Below are 19,802 nucleotides of genomic sequence, written 5' to 3'. Positions count from 1 at the left end.
TTAAATTTAGGGAATGTGCAAAATGGGGACGAGTTTGGAAAAAAAAAAACAAAACAGAATGAATAGCATCCCCCTTTTTGCATGCTCTTGCCAGCTCCATACTTGTAAAGCTCCAAAATTGCTGTACTTTCTTAATGCATGCAAAAAGAACAAACATCTATCCAAAACAGTAAAGCATCAATGGTTATTTAATTTTTCCCCAAAGAACACAATGCCATGATCACAGTTCAACCACATTACAGGTTTACAATAGCAAATGTTAACACCACCAGTTGAGACTAGAGTACTTTTCCTCCAAATGTAATTACCATTATGAAGCAGAGCAAAGTGCAACAGACAACACTACAAACTATTTCTTAAATCAGCATGCAAAACTACTGTGTACAGGGCTTGAAATTCACTAGTTCTGCCAACCACCAACAACCTAAGGAATGTGCCAGACAACACAAATTTAGAGTGAGTTCATTAAAAGTAGACAAGAGTCAGAAAAATTTGTGAAAAGAAGTAAAGCCAGGATTTCCAGTAGGAATCTTTTTTTTTTTTTTTTTTTTGAGTGATGGGAATGTATCTAGTTTAGAAACTAACCAATTTGTTGTCTATTCCTCCATCCATATTGATGCAACAATATGCTTCAGGTAAAAAGAACAAACTAAATAAAATTGGTTTTTAGCACCTGATTCACGCTAGTTTCCTTTTCTGTATTAGCTATTAGTTTTTAAAATTTGTCGGGAGAGTAGAGGGAGAATGGCCATACCCAGCAGTGCTCGGGAGGTACTCCCAGCTCTGAAACTTCAGAGGTTACCCTGGGACTGTTGGGAGGGGGAATTGTGCAATGCTGAGGACCAAACCCAGGTCTCCTACATGCAGAGCATAAATTCAGTCTACTGAGCAATCTCTCTAAAGATTTTGAGAGGTGTGACGTTTATCACACAGTTAATGATTTAATGAAGGAAGCCAAAATATTTAACATTTGACTAAGAATTAAAATCGACATTAATTATTTTCCAATAATTATTATGATTCAAGATTACCCTAAATTTTCTATTAAGTATTCTACTAGTGCCTGGTGTTGGAGGGCAGCCTAACATTTACCAGAATCAATTCTATATTTCCCAGTGTTTTAAACTCAGATTTTTCTCAAATCAAATTTATGGTAACTTAATCATGTTGCTTTCTTTATATTCCAATGTTAACAGTAAAAAAAATAAGCCAGAAATATAACATGATCTGTGTTACAAGCTACTTTAAAGCAAATTTTGTTTTTGTATGCAATTTCTAGAAAGATAAGCACATTAAGACTTTTTATTACATAATTTTACATAGTAGAACAAGTAATATTTTATAAAGCAGCTTCATGACGCATGAATGAGGTTAATTATCAAGCACTAGGTTATGATAATTGTGTAAATCAATGGATGCTATATCAGGGATTATTCACAACTTAGTTTATGAAAACTTGTTCAAGTTTAAGACTTCAAGTACAGGCATACAGGGTGAATTAGTTTACATATATCTATATGCATGCTTAGTCAAAACCTGTTTAGCAAGAGTATCTAAATTATTTTATTAATTCCAGTTTCTCCACAATAGCTAAATTGTAAGGAACCTCATTTACTAAAAGTTGGAAATATGGCACAAGAATAGCCTTTATTTACAGTAAGTAAGCAAGTCCCTGCTTGCTTCCTCTATTATGTCAAATGGTAAATAATACTTTCCAGTCTTAGTCACACACATCCTATGTTAAGTGGCTCCTGACATTTTTAATTTAACAGCTCCAGTACTAACATAAATTGCAGCATCAGTATTTCTGTGGACTTAAGACAATTTTAAGCCATCATTTCAATACTAGAAATCAATTTTAAAGTAATACCTACTCAGGAAAAGTTGGAGGAAAATGTCCTTGTACATCACTTATAATATTCTCTGCAAACAATAACGGGGCCATATGTCACTTAATACCATTCTCAATGATATATTTCAAAGAAAACCTGAGTGATCAGTACTTTGGTGTCTCGGGGTTGTCAGATTTTAAACAGCACTACACATGAGCTTGAGTAGTGTATCTGCTCTGTAATACTCTTATTCAGTATAAGGAACATAAAATCTCAGTAAACACACAAACTATGAATACTCTCCCCTTGCTGGTCACAGAACTGAGTTATTGATGACCTAATGAATGCAACTACTTTTAATGTAAAAAGTAGCCCAATTCCTACTGGAAAGAGCAAAATGAACAGCTCTTAAAGGTCAAGCTTTATTGCATTGCTAGAGAAAAGATAAGAAAGTATAGTGCAGGAGATAGTTCTGTAGTGATAAAAGCTTTGACAGGAAAACTTGCCTATTTTTAATTATATGCTTCTCATATTCACTGTTCTCATTTTCTACTCTGCTTTCAGGTGGCAAAATTAAAGTTCAAATCAATTCGGTATGTATTTTCCATCTGCAGGTTCATTCACTACAAAATTGTCTACCAAAACAATTACTGATGAGTTGTGATTTTTTGACAATGCTTACACTACAGTGGGACCAAAACTAATAATGTTCTGTCAGCATTTCCATTATAAACTTTATTTTTTATGGATTTATGTCTTAGTCATAAACTTTTCTTTAGGTTGAAACTTGTTACTAAAAAGATCAGATCAGAAATAGATTCCTTTAAAAGTTTCTGGCCAATTTCTAGTTTGAGAAGAGCTGGGCCCCCAAAGAAATAGTTAAATAACAGCTATGGGTATCTGGGGGAGGGGGCATGCAGCTCAAATCACTAAGCACAAAACTGAGGGGGAAAAAATGGAGTCACATATGACTTAAAGTGTTTTGTAAAAATTAGTTTTAAGATATAGCAGGAAACATTCCTTCAATTGGATACTTACCTCTAACTCAAGTGGAAGCAGATCAGAATAAATGAGTTTGCACAAAGATGTAAAATTGACAAATTATGGAAGTAACTGTCTGATACTGAAAATGTGAAGCAATTTGTTTCACATATGAGGTTTGTCTAAATAAGGAAATTTGGTAAATTTTTCAGAAGGAAGAATTTAAAATAATAAGAGATACTACTATTAGGGTGAGATCTGGCATGCAAAGTTTCAACACTGAGCAAGTTTTATGGCCAAGCTATATGTCCTTAAAAATAGGGCTTTATAAATGGAAGCACTGGCACAACCTTCACTATGGTATTGCAAACAGTAACGCTATTTTATGTTAACTGGGCAAGAACATCTTTTTATAATTAAAAAACAAAAGCAAAAATAAAAAACAAGAAAATAGCAGCAACAACAAAAAACTGGTCTATTTTTAATAATGGGCTTAAAAATTGTTTTAATAAAAATAATTGGAACCATTATTTTGCTTAAAATCTCAAAGGTGAAAAGTCCTGAACAGACTTGGGACTATGTAAGAGTTGGTTCATAAAGTGGCCAGAGCATCTTTACTCTCACTGTGTAAGTGAACTTCAACTGAGAGGGCTCACTCCAGGAGGAGATACTTCTGGCAAAGATGGACACAAAGAAGGGTGTTTGTCAAGGAGGCGTGGGGTCACCTAAGAGTATGACATTTCTCAGTCAATCCCCATGTTTCCAAAAATACCTTCCCTGTACAAAGCTTACCACTCCAGCTTTAAAAGTAGCATATTTCAAGTAAAGTGCCTTTTCCCTCTCATCTCTCTCTCTTTCTTTCTGTTTTTTTCATTTGTCTGTTTTAAGGCAAAGCAACATAAAATATTTTTAATGATGTTATTTTTTTTTTAATAGTCTGGAAAGATAAGGGCCACCACAAATCTTTCCAGTTTGGAAAATTCTACCAGGCTAGACTATTAGCCCACAGTATGAAAAAGAGTAAAATGGAGTGGGAAGGGAAAAAAAACCCATCCAAACATGACAGGTTTTAGCGTGTGCTAGGTGTTGTCTTTTCATTTTGTTTTGCTTTTTCAAGAATAGAAAAACAAACACCGAAAATAAAAAACAAAAAAATCCACCAAAAATAACTCTCATATCCCAAGAAGAAATCAGTTTTAGTGGCCTTGGTCTCAGCATGGTCCTGCCAATTTCAAGCCCCGACCATACATGTATTCTCTAAATGGAATCAGTGGCTACAAAGCGGCCAGCGTATCGTTAGTCACAATACAACAGTAAGGTTGTGAACATACCTGAGCAATGTTCAAGGTCTAGAGCATTGGAGGATGGGCAGGACAAGACAGGACAGAACAAAAATAAAGGAAGAAAAAAGAAAAGACAAAACAGTGACTATGAGGCCAGCCTCAAGGAACCCAGAGTCAGCACAAACCCACCCACATGTTAAACCATTGAAATCAAACATACACCAAAAAAAACCCTTTTAAGTAAAAAAAAAAAAAAGGAAAAGAAAGGAAAAAGAAAATCAGCAAGGAAGCCATGCTGAAAATACTAAGGGTTAAAAAAAAGACCCCAAAAATAAAAAAAGTAGTAATAATGGTTAAGTCATGTGTAGGTTTCTCTGGCAAAAGGTAAACTTGAAACTGGCCTTATAGAAAAAAAAGCAATGCAAAATAACCTTTTAAATATCTCCTCTTTAAACATTTTAAAGCAATATATATATCAATGATAGAAATACACTGTTTAAGTTGATCATACATTAAAAAAAAGTCACCAAAGAGTTCTGAACTGTTTTGCTCAATTAGCTACAGCAAAGGAAAGAGAAGAGAATAGTGCAGATTCTATGCGGAATTGACTAGATTTCCAGCACAGTACAGTACCTGCTTATTTAAACCTAGCATATTGCAGACCATATCCCTGGAATAAGGCTGCTCCAATACATATCTCAACAAAGCAGTCTGTGGTTCAAACAGATCCTTTAAAGAAAATAAAGAAAATTATTGCTTCAAGATCAAAGTAAATGCTAATTCAAATCATTTGAAATTGGGATTAAAACAATCCTCTAAAAGCACTGTTACCTTCACAAGTAGGCAGTATCTAGTGGGAAAAAAAATCATAGGAATTTAGTGCTTACAATTAATTCGTTCCCACCCCTCATTTGATAAACAATATAACCAAGGTGAAAGGACTTTCCCAAGATCATACAGAGTTGATAAATGAGAAATGACTTAATCATTATTTCAAGAAAAGAATTTTTTTTGCTCAGAAATGTAATCAGGACTAGAGTGATAGTATAGTGGGTAAAGTGTTTGCCTTAGATGCAGCAGACCTAGGTTTGATCCCCGCATCCCAAATGGGACCCTAAACCTGCCAGAAGTGATTCCTGAGTATCAGGAGTATCAGGAGCCAGGAGTAACTTCTGAGCATTGCCAGATGTGACAAACAAAACAAATAATCAAAGAAATATGAAAGGAAGGAGTTTCCAGGCCCTTTTATACAAGTGTAAATATAAACACTACTCAAAAACCTTAAGAGAACAAAGTTATAAAACTATAGGATTTAGGACCGAAGAGATAGACAGCCGTAGGGTGTTTGCCTAGTACGCAGCTGATTCGAACAGATGGTGGTCTGAATCCTGGCATCCCATATGGTCCCACTCCTGCCAGGAGCAACTTCTGAGCTCAGAATCAGGAGTAACCCCTGAGCGCTGCTGTGTGTGACCCAAGAAAGCCAAAAAAAAAAAAAAAAAAAAAAAGTTTATAGAATCAATTATCTACTGCTTCCTCAATACAAGGACTTAGTTACTATTCCACTGCATGTCTCAATTTCAACATCTGTATAATGGAGATAAAGACAAAATAGTTTTATAATAGTGCCCAGCATGAAATCAATAAGCTTCATTTTGAATCATCACTGTCATACTGACTAAAATTCCACTTAGCTTACTTTTTACATATCTAAATTTTACTATCTGATGCTTGGTGGACTCTGGGATGCCAGGGATTGAACCTAGGTCTGCCATGTATAAGGCAAGTATCCCTCTATCTCTCCAGCCCCAACTATTTTTTTTTTGACATGAAAAATATGTAGGCTTCCCCATATTCTGCTAAGTCTCCAAACTCCAAGATATTTGAAACAAATCTACTTGATTTACTTGAGGATTTACATCTAATAGACATTTCATTTTATTGATGTTTGAAGTGGTTTTCCTTTGTAAATTTGCTTTCTTCTGTGAGTTAGAGAGGTGGTTTGGGGGCAACACCTGGTGGTGCCAAGTTGTTATTCCTGTTTCAGTGCTTGGGAGTCATTCCTGGTAGTGCCCAAGAGCATCTAGAGTCCAACCCAGACTTCTAATATGTAAAGCATATGCTCAACCCATTAAGCTAACCCTTTGGCTCCACTTTAGTAAATCTTCAGCTCCACTTAAAAAACAGAGCAAAATGGATAAACACATTTCAAATATGAAGGGCATTGTAAATGCACATTAGGCCTTGCTTTTTTGTTTTGTTTTGTTTTGTGTTTGGGCTACACCTGGTGATGTTCAGGGATTACTCCTGCTATGTGCTCAGAAATTGCTCCTGGCTTGGGGGACCATATAGGATGCTGAGACTGGAACCCAGGTTCATCCTGGGTCAGCCACATGCAACGCAAACACCCTACCACTGCGCTATAGCTCTGGCCCCTTAGGCCTTGCTTTGTAAAGGAAGAGTAAAAAATGAAGAACACATTGAAAGGTTCAGCTTTCTAACTCCCAAGTACTTTGCCCAGATGTGGCCCAATGAGTATAATGGAATCACATGGTAAACCATAATCCATCTTTCATAAAATATTTATTTCTTTAGCTGAGAAAATTTAGTAAACACATTATAAGATTAAGCTAAAGACTGTTAAAAAGTTCCACTGTATTTCAAACATACCTTATCATATGGCAAAAGGCCTTTCAATGGAAAACGAAGAGTAGCAGGATCCAACTTCCATGAATTACATATAGCACCTGAGTTATTTACGACTGGCAGAAGACTGCAGCGGCCTATATGGATTGCAAAAATTAAAAGCTGTCTTTAGTAAATCTGAGCATAAAATTGCCTGGTTGTCCATTCAGTGTGCAAATATTTAATGAACATCCAATGCTGATCAAGCACTGATTTTTAAAAATATTTTAGTCAGAAGTTTGGGCATTTTAATTTGTTTTAGATGAGATAGTTAGAAATAACTTAATACCGACTGCTTTTATCCAACCATCTACGTACACTAGAGGTCAGAAATCAATAATCCACGGACCAAATGTAGATCACGTCTGTCTTTATAAGAATCACAGACACAACCCAGCCTCTGCCCTGAGATAGGGAAGGGCAGCAAGAAGTCGAATGGCTCACATTGCCTATGGTCCTTCAGAGAAAAAGTTTACAGACCTCTCTCTAGTCTAGAGTCAATATAACTTGCTGGAGAATTTTTCTAGAGTCCTTAAACACAGCATATAATCACAAATTCATATTCAATAGCCAAATATAAGAACTTGGCTATTAAGCTATACATGTGTGTATATATATATATATATATATGTAAATCTATGTGCATACATATACTCACATATATGTAAACACACAATAGATGTTTTGGGGGAGGGAAGGACTTGAGCCCTACACATCTGTGCTTAGGGCTGACTCCTACCTCTGTGCTCAGGGATCAATCCTGGTGGGGTTAGGAGACCGTATAGGGTGTTGAGAATCAAATCCAGGTTGACCATGTGCAAGGCAGTGTCTTACCTACTGTACTATCTTCCTGTTGCCTAAGCTAAACATAGTATTTTTAAAATGTAGTCTATGTAATTATTTTTGCTTAGTCACCATAAAATTTCAAATTATTCATGACTGGATTTCAGGTATATGTTTCAATATCAATTCCTTTACCAATGTCCACTTTCTCTTCACCAATGCCCCTTCCAACCCATTTGCCTTCCATTCACATATTTTAAATTGAAATCATTGTCATTCTTCTCAAACCTGTACCACATCCAAAATCAGTGAATGATACCAATGTCTATTTAGTTGCACAGGCTATCAGAAAAGCATCTGTCTAAATGCTGCTTCTGTTTTATGCGCTTGTTCTAGAACAGCACCTGGCTCGTAGGAAGTGTTTAGTATTTTAGCACATAAATAATGGTCCCTATTTCCAGATAGCTCTGAGGTCACTATGATTTTTAGAAATCACTCACAGGAAAATAACCAAATATCAAGTTTATTTTTAGGTGTTTGTTTGTTTTGGGACAATGCTCAGCAGTGCTCAAGAATCACTGGCTCTGCACTCAGGAATTAATCCTAGTGGGCTTGGGTCAGTCATATAGGATTCTGGGAATCAAAACGGTCCTAGGGGAGTTGTATGAGTGTGTGTGTGTGTGGGGGGAGCACAGCAAAAGTACAGCAGATAGGGTGCTTAGCATGCACCTGGCTGTCCAAAGTTCAGTCTCTGGTTTCCCATATGGTCCCCCCACCCAGCAGTGCGAGGAGTGATTCCTGAGTGCATATCTAGGAGTAAACTCTAAGCATCAGTAGGTGTGGCCCAAAAAGAAAATCTTTACACTCTCCCCACCAAAAAAACAGTCAGTCACATGCAAGGCAAACAGCCTACTTGCTGTTAGTTTGTCTATTAATGGCCAGAGAGATACAGTTCACTGATATTTTCTTTTGTTGTTAGATTCCATGTTTTATGAACCATAGTAAAAGTTCCCTCTAGGGAGGACACTCTGGTAGAGGTGTAGAACACTGTATGCATAAAATCCTATCATTAAAATATTGCAAATCACTCTGCCTAAAATTTAAAAAAATAACTAAAATTAAAGTTTTATCTAGCACTAGGGAGGTAGTACAGGTTTAAGGCACTTTGTTTGCATGTACGTGGTAGACCTAGTCCACAACCTGGCACCATATGTACTCCCTTAAGCAGTCTGGCTAGGGTGATCCCTGGGCACAAAGCCAGGAATAAACTTTGGGCATAGTTGGGTACGGCTTACCCTCTTTTCCTTCAAAAATAAAAGTAAGTCAGCACAAGTTCCCTCTAAACACAAGGAAACATCTCTAGAGTGGTTTTATTTAAATCTTAGATCCAATTCAGTTCAGTCAGTCATTTTTCATTCAGTGCAAAAATAACTTAGAAAGAAGTATTACTAACATACTAAGAATTACTAAAATGACAAGCCACCATGACATTAAAAAATATCCTTCAATGTAATTCAACAGTGAAATAACAAAAAAAATTATATACAGCTTTGTATATTCTACATTATAATCTTACCACAAATAGAATTTATCCTTGCTGTAGGTCTGAAGGTATCCACAAAGTCTGATACCAGGTTCCCAAGTAGCTGAGAACAAACATAAAATAAAGCCAAATTAAGAAAAAAGATAAAATCAAGATTTCTCTGAATGTAATGCTCAATTTATATAAATAGGAAAGTTTAGTACAAAGCATGGCACACAACAGTTATATGAAAGTTAGTTCAGCTTTGTTGGCTTTGAAACAATTACTATAAGTCATTTGTCCCGAATACTACCACATTCTCAGATATTTGATGGAGCTATTATTTAATTTTATATGCATATATGTTAACTGTCTCAACAAGAAAGCAGAATATATCATACTAACATAAAACATACTATCTAAATATAAGATCCCTTAAAAACAACCATTCAAAATATGATTAATATGACTATTTTTTAAAGCAAAATTTCTATGTACAACTTTTAAAAATATAATATATACCCAATGTGGAAGCTTCCCCTCAGGATATAATTTCCTGATCTCTGTGACTGCAAAATAGGCCGGTAATAAACAGGCATTTCTTTCCAAAATATATGCTATAACCTAAGGAACAAAAAGGCAATGTTATTATGATAATTTTTTTTGAGTCACACCCAACTGTACTCAGGGTTTATACTTCACTCTGGACCATGTCATCACTCCTATGGTGTGCTTGTAGAACCATGTACAGTGCATAAGAACATATTCTATAGGCTACATGCAAAGTAAGAGACATACCTGCTTATCCTATCTCTCTAGCCTCAACACTACTGTTCTTGACTAGACCCACACATAAATTCCTTATCTATTTATTTATTCTATTTGGGAACTTGAGATCTCCCAAGCAGTATTCAAGGAACCCAAAGGCCCTACTCAAAGACACTCAATCCAAAGCTATTCATTTCTAGGGTCTGAGGATACAAAATTCCTTGGTTCCTGTGGTACTGGGCATTACTCAAGCTACCCCTGCAGTGCTGGGGAACATCAGGACTGCATCTGATGATGCTCTTGAAGGCTATGTGGTGACAAACATCGAATCCAAGTCAGGGCACCTTCACCCTTGTACTATCTTCCTGGCCCCTATTTCCTTTTTTTTTTTTTTTGAGTACTGAGAATAAAACCAAGGGTCTCATGCATGCAAAATGTTATCTAGTTATTGAGATACTTTCTTTTTTTGTTTGTTTGTTTGTTTGTTTTTTGGGCCACACCCGGCAGTGCTCAGGGGTTACTCCTGGCTGTCTGCTCAGAAATAGCTCCTGGCAGGCACGGGGGACCATATGGGACACCAGGATTCGATCCAACTGCCTTTGGTCCTGGATTGGCTGCTGAGATACATTCTTTTTTTTTTTTTTTTTTTTTTGGTTTTTTGGGCCACACCCGTTAGATGCTCAGGGGTTACTCCTGGCTACGCGCTCAGAAATTGCCCCTGGCTTGGGGGGACCATATGGGACACCGGGGATCGAACCGTGGTCCTTTCCTTGGCTAGCGCTTGCAAGGCAGACACCTTACCTCTAGCGCCACCTTTCCGGCCCCTGAGATACATTCTTAAACCAGTAAGTTTAATACATCAAGAATACAAAAGTAAAAATATTCAAAAATAAATGTATTCCAGGAGTCAGAGGGATAGTCCAGTCAGTGGATAGGACTATTGCCTTGCATGTGGCCAAGCTGAGTTTGATTCCCAGCATCCTAGATGGTCTCTAAGCATCACCAGGAGTGATCCCTTAGCATAGAGCTATGAATTAAATTTTGAACACTGCTAATCTGGCCCCCAAATTAAATAAACACACACACACACACACACACACACACACACACACACAGACCATCACTATTTCATGATTCACTGGGCTTAAAAATAAAGTTATTATTTATAAGTGAAGAATCCCTACAAAAAAAAAAAAACAACAATGAGCTATTGCTACTATAAATAATATTTAAGAATGCTTTAAATCAGAGCGAAGCTGACCAGAGCTAACCTGCAGGTATAAGACTGAAAGGTTGAAAAGTACTGGCTTATAGCCTTAGTTCTGACTGGTTTTGCAGTGAAGTCAGTTGCTGGTATAAAAAAGACTGAAGAATGCTGTTTTAAATAAGTAGAGATAAACAGGTGAGTAAAGACTAAAGACTAATAATTCTTACAACACTGGTAAACAAACAGAATGATCTTTTGAGGCCTATAGGTTGATAGGTGTTGTTTAGTGGTTGGAAAAACTTTAGTGGTTGAAGAGGTAGAAAATACAGAGGGTGAGGCGCTTCCCTTGTATGAGGCTAAGTCTGGTTTAACCTTGGTTCAACTCCTGGCACTGATATGCTCCCCCAAGCACTAGCAGTTTTGAACAAAGCAGAGTCCAGAGCAAGCTTTAAGCACACCTAAGAAAGGCAAACACCCCTCTTCCACCACCCAAAAACATCAATATCTATCTATTTTACTATCTATCTTGTTCTCGTCATTAAAAACGTGGACTAAAATTTCTTTTTAAAACACAATAAGTATAAAAATAAAATAGTATCTTTTAACATAGAAGATATTTTGTGGAAGCAAAAAAAAATAGAACATTCTATAGGTTTCTACAAATTTTAAAAACACAGAACTATATGGGGGCTGGGGTGACAGTACAGCAGTACGACATTTGCCTTGCATGCAGCTGACCCAGGCATCTGTATGGTGTCCTGAACATGCCAGGAGAGATTTCTGAACACAGAACCAGGAATAATCCCTGGTTGCCAGATATAGTCCCAAACCCAAAATAAATAAATTAATAAAAGCATAGAACTTTAAAATTAGACAATTTTGAGTTTATACAGTGAACTATAAACATGTTTAAATTACCTCTCTTGCTGCCAGAAGCTGCTGTACAACTGCTGAACTTACTGTATTGGGTATTGTCAAAATTTTCTCCAAAATCACTTTTAAGAGATCTCGAACACCCTGATTATAATAATAACAACAAAAACAACAAAATAGATTAAAACTAAGTTCTCTGTGCTAATCAAAACATAAAATTTTCAAGATCACATACTTAGAAAAAACACTGACCTCACAGCATTTATTTTTTTCTTAATCAGCGGTAAGTCCCTCACATTTAGCTCAAGAGAACTCTCAATTCCAAATGGAATCCAAAAAAATGTCTTAAGAAAAACAAAGAGTATGGTAATAATATCCAGAGACAATAGAGATAAGGGTCAGGAGGTCCAGACCAGTGTAGGAAGCTTGCTACAAAGAGTGGTGAGTGTAGTTAAGAGTAGAGAAGGGTCCACTAGGATAATAGTTGGAACTCATCACTCTGGACAAGAACTCAATGCTGAAAGGGAAGAAAATGGCATCCAAGAGAGAGAGAGAGAGAGAGGAGAGACAGAGAGATAGAGATGGAGAGACACAGAGAGAGAAGCAAAATTTCTACCCTCGAGACAGGCAGGAGGTGGGGATGAAAGGTGGGAAGGAAACGGAAGACATTGGTAAAAGGAAGAGTGCACTGGTGCATTGGTGAAGGATGGTGTACATTGTATGACTGAACCCAATAATGAACAATTTTGTAACTATGGTACTTTAATTTGTGCTTATGAATAGAAAAGTATTTGAACAGAACTTGAAAATACCCTGAAAACAAAGACACTGTCTTAAGCTTTAGAGAAGAATGCCCTCATCCTGTTCCCTTTGGTATGTCTAATCTAACTTTTGTGTTCCATCTTTTAAAAAAGAAAGACTAAGGGTTGGAGTGATTGAACAGCAGGTAGAGCGTTTGCCTTGCATGCCAGCAACCAACGTTTGATCCCTGGCATCCCAGTGGTCCTCCAAACCTGCCAGGAATGATTTTTAAGCCCTAAGTCAGGAGTAACGCCTGAGAGCTGCTTGGTGTGCCCCCTCTCCACCCAAAAGAAAAAAAACAAACAAAAAAAGACTAAAAGTATGTATGAAAACAGGGGCCCGAGCGATAGCGCAGTGATAGGGCTCTTGTCTTGCACATGGCTGATCCAGGACCTAGGTTCTATCCCCGGGTCCTTATGGTCCTCCAAGCCAGGAGCGTTTTCTGAGTGCATAACCAGGAGTAACCCCTGAGCATCACTGGGTGTAGCCCAGAAACCAAAACCAAACCAAACCAAAAAAGTATGTATGAAAACAAAAACATTTTCAACAAGAGGTAAAATTTTTATTAATCTATGGAAAATAATCAGAAAATATTTAAATTTTTTGTTAACACACTATTCACATCCTGTAGGTCAGTATCTACTAAACAAAGTCATATTAGACAAACACAATCATAACTTTAGTACTCATTTTAAAAATTCTTCCAAAAGAGACAGTAACAAAAGTGACTGACTAAAGCAAGATGGCCTTTGCAACTATGGAGATCATGAGCTTTGTGCATAACGACACACAAAAAATATATAGTATTCCCATTGGTTAAGAGCAAAGAGTCTAACATAAAAGTAAAAAACAGGACCCAAGTCCAAAGGTAGAGATGAAGCAGAGCCTTTTCTCATTATCCTGATACTTAATTCTCAATTCTACACACCACTGATCTGTGCTCTGTCAATTAAATGGTCTCCAACACTTTAAATTCTGTATGTGGCACAAAGGAACCCAATTTGCTTAGTGAAATCCCCATGTATTACCCACATGGCATTTTTAAGAATGGGTAGCAAAGAAACTCTGGGACTTACTGAGCAATTTTTTATTTTATAAAATAAAAGAAACTACCCAATTTTTTGTGAATGCTTGCTCTTTTTTCTCACATCTGCAAATAGGACACTAATATTAGAAAATTAATCATGCTAGAAGTTGATGTCTTTTCATAAATTTAAAAATAATACCTTGTAATCCACTCCCCCAATTATTTTCCGTACTAGTTTAAATGTTAAGGCCCAAAGCTGTGTTCTTTCCCATTCAAGAGTGTCAGAGTTTATCAAGGATTCACACACCATCCTAGAAAAAAGGGTAACAATTCGGTTATTGTTTGCAATTTAGAATTTTGCAAGTTTTTATAGACAAGGTCTGTATACTTTGGAATATTTTGCCATAGAAATTTCCATTAAAAAATCATCACTTGAGCACACTTAAAAAGTGAACAGTATTACAATTTTTACTTCTGTTAATGATTAAACACAAAGTAGAATTAGGTAATGTTCATTATGTTATATTTTTACTAGGAAAAGGAAATCTACCAAACACTATTATTTAAAAGGTTACCATCTCCCTCAGAAACGTACAGTAAGGGTTCTAGCCAACCTGGATTATTTCCCCAGAGCACCGTCAGCAGTAATTCCTGAGTGCAGAGCCAGGAGTAAGCCCTGAGCACCTCTAGATGTGCCCCAAACCAGCCACTCCTCCCAAAAATCTTAAAAATGTTCAGTATCTCTCAGCTTGTGGCAAATTGTATTTCTAAGATAGTTGCAAAAAAGATTTTTGATCCTACATCTCTTCCAAAGTATGATAGCAGTACTTTCCCCGTGGAGATGGGAGGAGTCTACATCCTGTTCCTAAATCTAGGACTCTAGATTTAGAGCCCAAGACTCTCTAGAAGACTTTCCAGGCAGACTCTCAACGGTGCTGCTAGCCCTCATTTCCAAAGCTCTACTATGAAATGCAAAGGTCCAACTACATGGAAAGGGCATATGAAATTCCAGCAGATTGCTCCAGCTGAGATTCCAGATAACTGTAGGTCTCAGCCAACAGATAATGAATGGAAGTCTTTGTGATGATTATAGTGCCTCCTAGATTCTGGCTATCTCATGAGACCCTGAGAAAAAAGCCTGCATTTTAAACCCAGTCAGCCACCAGAATCATGAAGTACATAGAGGAGAAAAAAAAAGGGGGGGGGCAGAGAGGTCGTACAAAGAACAAAGTGGTGTTTGCTTTGAACAACAGGCACACCCTGGTTTAATCCCCAGCACCATATCTTGTGCTGTTAGTACTGCCAGGTGATCACTGAGCAGAGTCAGGTGTAAGCCCCGAGCATTACCAGGTCTGACAACTACCCACAAAAAAATGTTTTTAATAAGATGGTGATTACCCAGGCCACCAAGCAGGCAATTCACTGTGTACAACGAAGATTAATTAATGATCACAGGTAACAGTAGCCTCTTGACTAAAAGGCAAAAGCATGAATGATTCTAAGCCTCTAAGTATACTATTGTATAGGACTACCGCAACCTAGAAATTAAAAGAATTAAGACTTATACCCAACTCCTTGTTCATTCCATATTCATTATAGCAATCCTTTTTTTTTTTTTTTTTTTTAAATTTTGGGTCACACCTGGCGGCACTCAGAGGTTACTCCTGGCTTTATGCTTAGAAATCATCCTGGCAGGCTGGGATGCCGGCAATTGAACTGGGGTCCATCCTGTGTTGGTTGCATGCAAGACAAATACCCTACCATTGTGCTATCACGCTGAACCCGCATTTATGGAAATATTAAACAATTCCAAACATGCATTAAAATCAAAGTCCGTGTTTTGCTCATACCTAGGTGGGAGAAGACCAGTCTCAACTGCCATTGCTAAACAATCATAAAGAAAAGAAATCCTTTTAGGACTATGCTGGCCATGAATGAACTTAACAATCCACTGAATGCACTGTTCATGAGATTCCTGGAAAAGAAGAACATGCCATGTTCAGTCTAAAGCTGTATTTTGTATTTAACAAATAGTCAATACAACACCTGGGTATACACTGAAACAATGAGATAATCCATTCATTGATCAAAAACAATTTTTGAATAAACAGACAAAAATATTCCAACTTAGTATTTCAGTAATGCTAAAGTCTTAAGTTTTACAATTATAAATTAAACTCCCTCCAACTGTATTACAACAAGGAGATTTTGTCAATATATTCACAATTAGCCACTCAATATAGTTCAGTGGGCTGAATGATGCTTTTCAAGTAGGCATGCAGGAGGTCCAGGTTTGATCTGGCACAGCAGGTTCTTCAGCACTGTGCTACATGTAACTCCCAAGTATACAAAACAGAACAAAACACAAAAGATGCAATTAAGAGAAAATCCTAATATGGATTTTTAAAACTTTATTTTAGTAGCATGGTTTACAAAGCTATGGATTATTAGTAGAAATAAGTGTTCCTGTCACTGCGATGTTAAAAAAATCAATATTGGGTTAAAAAATCAATATCAGCCTCATGAAACTATAGCATGAGAGCTGGAATGAATCCTGCAGGCAGTAAACTTGCAAATCAAATATCTAAGTTTGAATTCAATGATATATAAAATTTCTTGACATTCATAACTTTGAATATAATACCAAAATGCAGTGCCTATATCAAAGTTTGGATACCCTCAAGAAAAGCCTATATAACATGATCCTCTACTGTCACTGTCCTTCATACACACTTCCAGTGTTGTATATATAATGCTGATTCAAAATAACCTACTTTCTTTCTGAGCTTATACCTAATTTTCTTTGTGGGGCTCTATGGAATACTGTATTTTTCACTCTATAAGATGCACTGACCATAAGACACGCATACTTCTTAGATAACAAAAAGAAGAAAAGAAATATTCTGAGGCTGGGAAAATCTATGAAACTACGCCTGCCAAGTGGGGCCCGACTGTAAAAAATTGTGAGTGCTGCCTGTGTGTGTCTGTCTCCTGTCCTGTCACGTGAAACTCTTGAGAGTGGGCCAAAAAGAGGCTCCGCTTCACTACGCGGCCATGTGCTCTTTCTAAGGAAAGAACACCATCGCAACAAGAAGGAAAATCACACTAAGAACTGTGCTGGTTCACTGAAGCCCAGCATTTCTCTCCGGGACTGTCTTCTCTGCTGTGTGCTCGGGCCTAAGATTTGATCCTGTGAGAGGCTTCATCTAAGGAGGACTCCCCTCCCTTGCAGGCAAGACCACCACCCAGATAGGGTGGAGCCAGAGGAGTGTGGCTGCTTACATCATTTAGCCAATGAATACCAGCAAAACACACAGAAAACCCACAATACAAGTGTGACAATGGGGAAACAACGCAGGCTAGCATCAGACATAAAGAATGAAGATGTGGGGCCGGGCGGTGGCGCTAAAGGTAAGGTGCCTGCCTTGCCTGCGCTAGCCTTGGACAGACCGCTGTTCGATCCCCCGGTGTCCATATGGTCCCCCAAGCCAGGAGCAACTTCTGAGCGCATAGCCAGGAGTAACCCCTGAGCGTTACCGGGTGTGGCCCAAAAAACAAACCAAAAAAAAGAATGAAGATGACAATTCTGATGACCAGATAATGACCAACCAACTAATCAACCTCTCAGATAAGGACTTTAGACAAGCAATATGGAAGATGCTCAAAGAACTCAAAGAAACCATGGATCGAGTTGAACAGAACATTAACAAGAACCAAGAAAATATGAAGACAGAAATCACAAAATTCCAAACTGAAATAACATGTCAACTAACAGGCCTGAAAAATTCAGTAAACGAAGTGATTGACAAAATAGATAAGCTCTGGGACAGGGTAAGAGAAGCTGAGAATAGAATTGGTGCTGTGGAAGAGGAGATAAATAACAATTCCATACAGCGGGAGAGATTAGAAAAAAAACTTAAAGCAAATGAACAGACAATGGAAAAATTAGTCAAAGAATGGGAACAAATGAAAATAGAAGTCTATGATAAGCTGAACAGAAACAACTTAAGAATCATTGGAGTCCCAGAGACCCAGGAAGAAAATCTCCAGGAAGAAACAACAGTCAAGAACATCATTAAAGAGAAATTTCCAGAGCTAAAGAATATATGTGATCAAATCCTGCATACTCGAAGAGTACCAACCAAAAGAGACCCCAGAAAAACCACCCCAAGTCACAATGACGAATTCCACAGATAGAGATAGAATTCTGAAAACAGCAAGATCAAAAAGGGAAATTACATTCAAGGGAGCATCCTTGAGATTTACAGCAGACCTGTCACCAGAAACACTCAAGGCCAGAAAGCAGTGGTGGGATATTGTGACAAGACTGAATGAAATGAATGCTTCACCTAGAATACTGTACCCAGCAATACTTACTTTCTGGTTTGACGGAAGAATACATAGTTTCACAGACAAAAAAATAGCTCAGAAACTTTACAGACTCAAAAACAGTCTTAAGAGAAAAACTGAAAGACCTAATTTAAGACAGGACTAACCAAAAGACACAACAAATTTCGATATAAAGATGGCATTAAATCCCAGGACAATTCTTTCTCTCAATGTCAATGGACTAAATGCACCAGTTAAGAGACAGAGTGGCTAAATGGATCAAAAAACTCAATCCAACCTTCTGCTGCCTACAAGAAATGCACCTGAATAGTCAGAACATAGACTCAAAATAAAAGGCTGGAGGAAAATTATCCAAGCAAACAACACCCATAAAAAAGCTGGAGTGGCCATATTAATATCAGATGATGCAAACTTTATAATCAGGAAGGTTGAAAGGGACAAAGATGGACATTTTATATTAATCAAGGGATATGTAGAGCAGGAAAAAATAACTCTCCTAAACATATATGCACCAAATGAGGGGCCAGCAAAATATTTAATACAATTGTTGACAATTCTGAAAAATAATATCAATAACAACACAATAATTGTGGGGGACCTCAACACAGCTTTGTCAACACTGGATAGGTCAACCAGACTGAAACTTAGCAAGAATATACTAGACCTGAGGAGAGAAATGGAAGAAAGAGGCCTAGTGAATATATATAGGACACTCCATTCCCAGAAACCTGGATACACATTCTTCTCCAATGTACATGGGACATTCTCCAGGATAGACTACATGCTGGCACATAAAACATACCTCCATAATATCAAGAGGATAGAAATATTGCAGGCTACGTTCGCTGACCAAAAGGCTCTGAAATTATTTGTGAATTTTAAAGGGACACAGAAGAAAAACTTTACCACCTGGAAGTTAAACAGCCTCATACTGAATAACCAGTGGGTCCGAATCGAAATCAAGGAGGAAATCGAAAGGTTCCTGGAAACAAATGACAATAAAGAAACAAACCATCAGAACTTATGGGACACAGCAAAAGCAGTACTGAGAGGAAAATTTATAGCTTTGCAAGCACACATCAGGAAAGAAAAAGGGGCATACCTGAATAGCTTAATGATGCAGCTCATAATTAGAAAGTGCTCAACAAAAGGACCCCAAAATAGGGAGACAGTAGGAAATAACAAAGCTGAGAGCAGAAATCAATGAAGTGGAAACCCAAAAAACAATCCGAAAGATTAACGAAAGCAGAAGTTGGTTCTTTGAAAAAATAAACAAAATTAATAGACCACTGGCAAAACTAAAAAAGAAAGAGAGAGAGAGAAACTTGATAACTCGTATTAGGAATGAAAAAGGAGGGCCGGGCGGTGGCGCTGAAGGTAAGGTGCCTGCCTTGCCTGCGCTAGCCTTGGACGGACTGCGGTTCGATCCCCCGGTGTCCCATATGGTCCCCCAAGCCAGGAGCAACTTCTGAGCACATAGCCAGGAGTAACCCCTGAGCGTTACCGGGTGTGGCCCAAAAACCCAAAAAAAAAAAAAAAAAAAAAAAAGGAATGAAAAAGGAGAGATCACTATTGATATGGCAGAGATTCAAAGGGTAATCAGAAACTACTTTGAGAAACTCTGCCACTAACAATGAGAACCTGGAAGAAAAGGATAAATTCTTGGACTCTTATAATCTACCACAGTTGA

General features: G+C 37.5%; 1 protein-coding gene across 2 annotated transcripts in view; it reads right to left on the bottom strand.

The window, feature by feature from the left end:
- The window catches only part of MED23 (mediator complex subunit 23), a 63,517-nt gene that overhangs the window by 34,825 nt on the left and 8,890 nt on the right, over window positions 1-19,802 (bottom strand). Inside the window, exons 4-11 of one of the 2 annotated variants that reach the window (XM_049785251.1) lie at window positions 15,613-15,737; window positions 13,962-14,073; window positions 11,980-12,078; window positions 9,609-9,710; window positions 9,141-9,210; window positions 6,767-6,879; window positions 4,730-4,825; window positions 4,145-4,162 (exon numbers count right to left, since the gene is read on the bottom strand). In XM_049785251.1, coding sequence (XP_049641208.1) covers window positions 4,145-4,162; window positions 4,730-4,825; window positions 6,767-6,879; window positions 9,141-9,210; window positions 9,609-9,710; window positions 11,980-12,078; window positions 13,962-14,073; window positions 15,613-15,737 — 735 coding nt within the window. The remainder of the gene's footprint in view (window positions 1-4,144; window positions 4,163-4,729; window positions 4,826-6,766; window positions 6,880-9,140; window positions 9,211-9,608; window positions 9,711-11,979; window positions 12,079-13,961; window positions 14,074-15,612; window positions 15,738-19,802) is intronic. The other variant, XM_049785252.1, reaches the window with a different exon arrangement.

This window comes from Suncus etruscus, chromosome 12 (genome assembly GCF_024139225.1).
Source record: "Suncus etruscus isolate mSunEtr1 chromosome 12, mSunEtr1.pri.cur, whole genome shotgun sequence".
Lineage (NCBI taxonomy): Eukaryota > Metazoa > Chordata > Mammalia > Eulipotyphla > Soricidae > Suncus > Suncus etruscus.
Note: the sequence above shows the minus strand (reverse complement) of the source record. Positions and strands in the feature narration are given on the sequence as shown.